At 41.6% G+C, this 8,610-nt stretch overlaps 1 protein-coding gene across 1 annotated transcript; it reads right to left on the bottom strand.

Moving 5' to 3' along the window:
* Positions 1–6,674: 6,674 nt before the first annotated feature.
* On the bottom strand, positions 6,675–8,610 carry LOC142373064 (tripartite motif-containing protein 16-like). Its single transcript, XM_075456129.1, has one exon. The coding sequence runs from the start codon at positions 8,608–8,610 to the stop codon at positions 6,958–6,960; it is 1,653 nt and encodes a 550-aa protein (XP_075312244.1). The 3' UTR covers positions 6,675–6,957.

Below are 8,610 nucleotides of genomic sequence, written 5' to 3'. Positions count from 1 at the left end.
GGAACTAGGTGTGCATTTTCTCGTATTTGAGGCGTGGTTTACGAATGCCTAGAGCCGTTTATTGGGCGCTACCAGAGAGTCTCTATTATGAGGAGAGGGAAAGCTGGCGGCTTTTTCCGGGTGGTACTGCACTCTAGGGGGCGCCAACGAAGCAGTGCAGAGCAGGCAGAACTCTCTGGTGGTACTATGAGATCCACCTTAGATGCAGCCATTGCTTTGGATATCATTTTTTATATTTTTTCATTTTAATTTTCCTAAAGGCAGGATAAATTATCATTTCAAACGGCACTTGGTTTGATTTTTTAGACTCACTAGATTTGTTTAAAATACACATTTATTGTCAGTATTGCATCCCAAGTGACGTCACGCATGTGGCATCACTTTACGGCATGGTCAGTCCTAGCGCTGAGCTAGCAGAGAGGTGTTAGCTCAAATAGTTACAGATTTCAGCACAGCCCTTTTACATACTCTCTGACTAGCCTCTGGTTTAGCTTTGGTTGTTGTTAGCGGCACCAGGTTAGCACTCTGGCACAGTGGACGAGTGCCGTAAAGCAGCCGGTCGTAATCAGCCGTGCGTTCTTCAGATTCCGTTAGCTAGATGCTAGCGGAGACTGACTCGCAAATGCCAGACCTGTAAGAAAACAGAAAGATATAACTCCCAGGTTATTGTACTTTCGATATAAATCCACATCCCTCTGTCAGAAATCACAGTAATATTTTCAGGTTTCAGCCACTAGCGGGGACATTTTTTGAGTTATTAGCGCCAGCCCTATGGCCAATGGTCATTCTGCACTCGCTCGCCAGCGCCCCCAGACAAAATCAACAGAACTGCAGCCAAATTTTTTATAATGGGGCGAATAGGAAGCGGAACGGCTGTCTGTAAAAGGGCTGTGGAGAACAGAGCCGGTCGGTTCACATTCTGTTGGTTACACCCATCATGAGCTGCAGATCTGAAGGGGAGGGAACAACAAGTGAGTCGGAGCTGATTCACAGCAGACTTCATGGTTAAAACACGGGTCGATTCTTCTTTTAATCCCTTTGGAAAGAAGCTTCACTTTCACAGTAAATGCAGCAGAGTTTTGAGCCTGAAAAATCAGGAAGAACATTTAAAAACTAGGGCCGGGCAACGATTAAAACTTTTAATCTAATTAATCACATGATTTCCCTGATTAATCACGATTAATCGCATTTGTACGCAGAATCCAAAAATGAATCCAAAAGTAGTGTATAGCTTTTAGCATTTAGCTTTATTTTAAATGTGCTGCCATATGAATGAAAGTGCCATAACATTTGTTGTGCAAACACACTTTTAACATCAGCATCTTTCTGTAGTTTTTATGTAGAAGCCTCGCTCCACTGTCTGTTTCCTTGAATGACTTGCTGCTATCAGTTGTGTGTTTTGCCTTTAAGTGATATTTTAGACTGGAACTACTACGCTGAGAAGACAATTCAACTTGGCAGTGTTTACAGATGACTTTGGTTCTGTCGACTCCGCCGTCTGGAAGAACTTTAACATGAAAATGGCCGAGTAAAAGTTCCGTACCCTTCTCCATGTTTGGTGGATCCGCCGATTACTTTCTTTTCCTGTTCCGCAGCAGACAGCAGCAGACTTTTACAAAATAAAAGCCTGTGAGCAACAGACTTTTACAAAATAAAAGCCTGTGAGCAACAGACTTTTACAATAATAAAATAAATAATAAAACAGCCCCATGTACAAGAGGCTATATATTCCTCGCTGCAGCTGGTTCGAGTCCCACATCGGACGGCCTTGTGCTGCATGTTGTTCCCCCTCTCTCTGCTCCCTGCTTCCTGTCTCTGAACTTTCATATCCATTAAAGGCACAAAAGGCCCAAAAAATAATTCAAAAAAATAATTAAAAAAAATTAAAAACCTGCGTTAATGCACTCGTTAAATAATTAACGAGTTAACTCGCCCAGCCGTAATTAAATGGTTTCATTTAACCTCACTTCATGTCACATTTTATCATGAAATATAGTTTTAATTCATGTCATGTAGCATCACACCAACTCATTCAAAGTATATCGTACCATTACAGAGCCCGTCTCACCAGAAAAGTTGTCAAAAATTATGAAATGGCAACATAGTCTCGCATCGGACGCCCCTGTGCTGCATGTTGTTCCCCCTCTCTCTGCCCCCTGCTTCCTATCTCTCTGAACTTTCCATTAAAGGCACAAAAGCCCCAAAAAATTATATTTGAAAAAAACTGCGTTAATGCGCGATAAAATATTTATCGGCGTCAAATAACTAACGAGTTAAAAAAGCTTAATAAACAAAGTTTAAAAAAATAACGAACGAGTTAAAAAAGCTTAATAAACAAAGTTTAAAAAAATAAAAAAATAACCAACGAGTTAAAAAAGCTCAATAAACAAAGTTTAAAAAAATAAAAAAATAACCAGCGAGTTAAAAAAGCTCAATAAACAAAGTTTAAAAAAATAAAAAAATAACTAACGAGTTAAAAAAGCTCAATAAACAAAGTTTAAAAAAATAAAAAAATAACCAACGAGTTAAAAAAGCTCAATAAACAAAGTTTAAAAAAATAAAAAAATAACCAGCGAGTTAAAAAAGCTCAATAAACAAAGTTTAAAAAAATAACCAACGAGTTAACGCGATAATAACGAGTTAACTCGCCCAGCCCTAGTTTTTTCTAAATATTTTCAGGTTTCAGCCGCTAGCGGGGACATTTTTTTGAGTTATTAGCGCCAGCCCTATGGCCAATGGTCATTCTGCACTCGCTCGCCAGCGCCCCCAGAGAAAATCAACTGAACTGCAGCCAAATTTTTTATAATGGGGCGAATAGGAAGCGGAACGGCTGTCTGTAAAAGGGCTGTGGAGAACAGAGCCGGTCGGTTCACATTCTGTTGGTTACACCCATCATGAGCTGCAGATCTGAAGGGGAGGGAACAACAAGTGAGTCGGAGCTGATTCACAGCAGACTTCATGGTTAAAACACGGGTCGATTCTTCTTTTAATCCCTTTGGAAAGAAGCTTCACTTTCACAGTAAATGCAGCAGAGTTTTGAGCCTGAAAAATCAGGAAGAACATTTAAAAACTAGGGCTGGGCAACGATTAAAACTTAATCTAATTAATCACATGATTTCCCTGATTAATCACAATTAATCGCATGTGTACGCAAAATCCCAAAAGGAATCCAAAAGTAGTGTATAGCTTTTAGCATTTAGCTTTATTTTAAATGTGCTGCCATATGAATGAAAGTGCCATAACATTTGTTGTGCAAACACACTTTTAACATCAGCATCTTTCTGTAGTTTTTATGTAGAAGCCTCGCTCCACTGTCTGTTTCCTTGAATGACTTGCTGCTATCAGTTGTGTGTTTTGCCTTTAAGTGATATTTTAGACTGGAACTACTACGCTGAGAAGACAATTCAACTTGGCAGTGTTTACAGATGACTTTGGTTCTGTCGACTCCGCCGTCTGGAAGAACTTTAAAATGAAAATGGCCGAGTGAAAGTTCCGTACCCTTCTCCATGTTTGGTGGATCCGCCGATTACTTTCTTTTCCTGTTCCACAGCAGACAGCAGCAGACTTTTACAAAATAAAAGCCTGTGAGCAACAGACTTTCACAAAATAAAAGCCTGTGAGCAACAGACTTTTACAATAATAAAATAAATAATAAAACAGCCCCATGTACAAGAGGCTATATATTCCTCGCTGCAGCTGGTTCGAGTCCCACATCGGACGGCCTTGTGCCGCATGTTGTTCCCCCTCTCTCTGCTCCCTGCTTCCTGTCTCTGAACTTTCCTATCCATTAAAGGCACAAAAGGCCCAAAAAATAATTTAAAAAAATAATTTAAAAAAATTAAAAACCTGCGTTAATGCACTCGTTAAATAATTAACGAGTTAACTCACCCGGCCGTAATTAAATGGTTTCATTTAACCTCACTTCATGTCACATTTTATCATGAAATATAGTTTTAATTCATGTCATGTAGCATCACACCAACTCATTCAAAGTATATCGTACCATTACAGAGCCCGTCTCACCAGAAAAGTTGTCAAAAATTATGAAATGGCAACATAGTCTCGCATCGGACGCCCCTGTGCTGCATGTCATTCCCCCTCTCTCTGCCCCCTGCTTCCTATCTCTCTGAACTTTACATTAAAGGCACAAAAGCCCCAAAAAATTATATTTGAAAAAAACTGCGTTAATGCGCGATAAAATATTTATCGGCGTCAAATAACTAACGAGTTAAAAAAGCTTAATAAACAAAGTTTAAAAAAATAACGAACGAGTTAAAAAAGCTTAATAAACAAAGTTTAAAAAAATAAAAAAATAACTAACGAGTTAAAAAAGCTTAATAAACAAAGTTTAAAAAAATAACGAACGAGTTAAAAAAGCTTAATAAACAAAGTTTAAAAAAATAAAAAAATAACTAACGAGTTAAAAAAGCTCAATAAACAAAGTTTAAAAAAATAACCAACGAGTTAACGCGATAATAACGAGTTAACTCGCCCAGCCCTAGTTTTTTCTAAATATTTTCAGGTTTCAGCCGCTAGCGGGGACATTTTTTTGAGTTATTAGCGCCAGCCCTATGGCCAATGGTCATTCTGCACTCGCTCGCCAGCGCCCCCAGACAAAATCAACTGAACTGCAGCCAAATTTTTTATAATGGGGCGAATAGGAAGCGGAACGGCTGTCTGTAAAAGGGCTGTGAGAGAACAGAGCCGGTCGGTTCACATTCTGTTGGTCACACCCATCATGAGCTGCAGATCTGAAGGGGAGGGAACAACAAGTGAGTCGGAGCTGATTCACAGCAGACTTCATGGTTAAAACACGGGTCGATTCTTCTTTTAATCCCTTTGGAAAGAAGCTTCACTTTCACAGTAAATGCAGCAGAGTTTTGAGCCTGAAAAATCAGGAAGAACATTTAGAAACTAGGGCCGGGCCACGATTAAAACTTTTAATCTAATTAATCACATGATTTCCCTGATTAATCACGATTAATCGCATTTGTATGCAGAATCCAAAAGTAGTGCATAACTTTTAGCATTTAGTTTTATTTTAAATGTGCTGCCATATGAATGAAAGTGCCATAACATTTGTTGTGCAAACACACTTTTAACATCAGCATCTTTCTGTAGTTTTTATGTAGAAGCCTCGCTCCACTGTCTGTTTCCTTGAATGACTTGCTGCTATCAGTTGTGTGTTTTGCCTTTAAGTGATATTTTAGACTGGAACTACTACGCTGAGAAGACAATTCAACTTGGCTGTGTTTCCCCGTGGGTGCTTCGGAGCCCGGGCACCCACAGGGATTAATGAGCACCCACGGAAAAATCCGAGCATTGAAGTGACACAATCAGCATAATATACGATAATGGTTGATCCGAGGAAAGACCGATGAAGACTCGATGAAGAGAAGTTTACTTGAATGCCTGAATTTTACGTTCACTTGAATAGGTTAATTAACTGAATGTTTCATTTTTTACTGCTGTGAAGTAGCACGTTATGTTTTGTTATTTATTTACCTGCAAAGAGCCTAAATAGCCTAATGCACCTTAATGATTGGTGAATGTACTGTTTTGCTTTGGGGTTTCTTTTTTGTTGTTTTTTTAAAAGGGATATGTAAGATATGGGCTTATGAGGCTGCTACCGTAGCTGCGTGGTTACATCGGCACGCACCCCTGTGTATTTTAAGAAGACGTACTACGTATGACCAATAAAGAAGTATAAGAATCTGAGTGGATGCGGTCTCCGAGTCGTGAGTATAAGTTTCAGTTTGTATAAATATATTTTCAGTTCAATTCAGTGCATGTTGTGATTATGTTTTTAAGTTGCTTTGTAGAAAAGAGTTTGCCAACTGTAATGTAGGCCTAATTTCATTATCAATTTCAATTCAAATATGGGCTATTTTATTGTAAAATATTGATGTGACATTCGCAGGGAAAATAAATAGGATACATTTATTACACATACAAATAAAGTGACCAACTCATGAAACGGTTATATTATTGGAAAGCAAGGTTTTATGCAAACGGGTCTTTCTGTGGGTCGCGACCCCCAGTTGGGAACCACGGGCACCCACCGGCATAAACACAAGTCGGCGCCCCAACTTGGCAGAGTTTACAGATGACTTTGGTTCTGTCGACTCCGCCGTCTGGAAGAACTTTAAAATGAAAATGGCCGAGTAAAAGTTCCGTACCCTTCTCCATGTTTGGTGGATCCGCCGATTACTTTCTTTTCTTGTTCCACAGCAGACAGCAGCAGACTTTTACAAAATAAAAGCCTGTGAGCAACAGACTTTTACAGAATAAAAGCCTGTGAGCAACAGACTTTTACAAAATAAAAGCCTGTGAGCAACAGACTTTTACAATAATCAAATAAATAATAAAACAGCCCCATGTACAGAGGCTACAGTCCTCGCTGCAGCCGGTCCGAGTCCCGCATCGGACGGCCCTGTGCTGCATGTTGTTCCCCCTCTCTCTGCCCCCTGCTTCCTGTCTCTCTGAACTTTCCATTAAAGGCACAAAAGCCCCAACAAAAATGTTTATTTTAAAAATGCGTTAATGTGTATCGGCGTTAAATAACTAGCGAGTTAACAGCTGCATTGATTCACTGAAACATGTTCAAACATGAATATAAACACAGAATATGAGACAGAAACGGAGCTTTAAAGTGAATATTTGGCCTGAGCGCCTTTATTCTCAAACACAGCCTGAACAAATGAACAAAATCAAAGTCAGCGTAACTCCAGGATTATTTTCCCATTTCCACAGTGATGAGATGTGAAAAGAGTCTGTGATAAAGGAAGGTCTGCTGACTCCTCTGCTGGGCTCCATGAAGTGGAAGAGAAACAACAACATACAGACACACCGACACCAGGATCCCACTGATGTTTAGAGCTCAGAGAAGTTTAGATTTGAATATTTCTGTGAGTCAAACATCACAGCAACCAGCTGACTAAATACATTTATTTCACTTTACACAAACTCTGCTGAGGCTCCAGAATAAAGCCCGATCCCAGCACAGAGCGGCTGAGTGAATGTGGTCTGCACTCTGTGGAGGAGAGTCATGGTTCCAGAGATGCTGTAGAAGGACAGAATACCTGCTCTGTGATCCAGGTACACTCCCACTCTGGAGGCCCGAGGAACTGAGATGGAGGTTTTAATGTTGTTGTACCTAAATGTATAACTGCCTGGGTCACAATCTAATGACCAAGATTTGTCATTAAATCCAAATAAACATTCAGTCCCCCATCCTGCTCTGCTGATGTTCTTGTATGCGACTGCTACATCAACTCCCTCTCTCATCTCCACCTCCCAGTAACAACGTCCAGTCAGACTCTCTCTGCTCAGGACCTGAGGATACTCAGTGAATCTGTCTGGATGATCAGAATAAGACTGAGGTTGATTCATTACTGTCACTTTTCTGTTCCCCTCTGACAGTAACAGCTGTCTGTGTGCTGTGTTTGGATCCAGTGTGATTCCACATGAATATCTTAAGAATCCAGCTCTGCTCGTTGGTTCTGACAGTAAAACATCCACTTCAGCGACTCTCAGTGAGATGTTGTCCCATTCCTCTCTCAGGATGTCCTGTAGTTTCTCTCTGAGCTCTGACACAGCTGCTGTCACATCCTCAAAGTGCCTCAGAGGACGGATCTGGATGCTGGATGAGTGTGTAGCCCCCCTGAGTGCTGCCACTGAGGGCCAGCTGTGCAGAAACTGGCTGTGATCCTCTGTGTGTGAGAGCTGCTTCAGCTCAGCATCTTTCCTCTTCAGCTCAGTGATCTCCTGCTCCAGCTTCTCCTGAAGCTCTTTGACTCGACTCCCTTCGGCTTCCTGCTGGGATCTGATCTGCTGCTTCACATCAGAGCTTCTTTTCTGGAGGAGACGGATCAGCTCGGCGAAGATCTTCTGGCTGTGCTCCTCTGTTTTATCAGCAGAGCGATCGATGGCCTCCAGCTCCTGCTGAAGCAGCTTCACATTTTTCTCTGCGTCCTGGATTCTCTGCTGGATCTGCTGCCGACTCCCCTCCAGCTCTCTCTGCCTCTCAGTCCTTTCTGCTGCAGCTGACACTGTGTCGTGGCCTTTATGATCATCCATTAAGCAGAGATAACAGATGCACTTCTGATCGGTACGGCAGAAAATCTTCATCACCTCACCGTGAACAGAGCAGATGTTCTCCTGGAGCTTCTTGGAGGGCTCCACCAGCTTGTGTTTCCTGAGTGGAGCTGAATCATAATGAGGCTGAAGGTGTTCCTCGCAGTAAGAGGCCAGACAGGATAAACAGGACTTAACGGCTTTCAGCTTCCTCCCAGAGCAGAAATCACAGGCCACATCTTCAGCTCCAGCATAGCAGTGATCAGCAGGAGCAGCACGGAGTCCAGTCTTCTTCAGCTGCTCCACTAAAGCTGCTAACATGGTGTTTTTCTCCAGGACAGGCCTCGGTGTGAAGGTTTTCCTGCACTGAGGGCAGCTGTGGATCCCCTTCTGATCCTCTCCATCCCAGTGGGCATTAATACAGCTCATGCAGTAGCTGTGTCCACAGGCGATAGCCACCGGATCCTTCAGCAGATCTAGGCAGATCGAACAGGAGAAGCTTTCTCGGTCCAGCTGAACTCCTTTCTGCGCCAT

The sequence above is a fragment of the Odontesthes bonariensis genome, chromosome 22, assembly GCF_027942865.1.
Source record: "Odontesthes bonariensis isolate fOdoBon6 chromosome 22, fOdoBon6.hap1, whole genome shotgun sequence".
NCBI classification, from domain to species: Eukaryota; Metazoa; Chordata; class Actinopteri; order Atheriniformes; family Atherinopsidae; genus Odontesthes; species Odontesthes bonariensis.
Note: the sequence above shows the minus strand (reverse complement) of the source record. Positions and strands in the feature narration are given on the sequence as shown.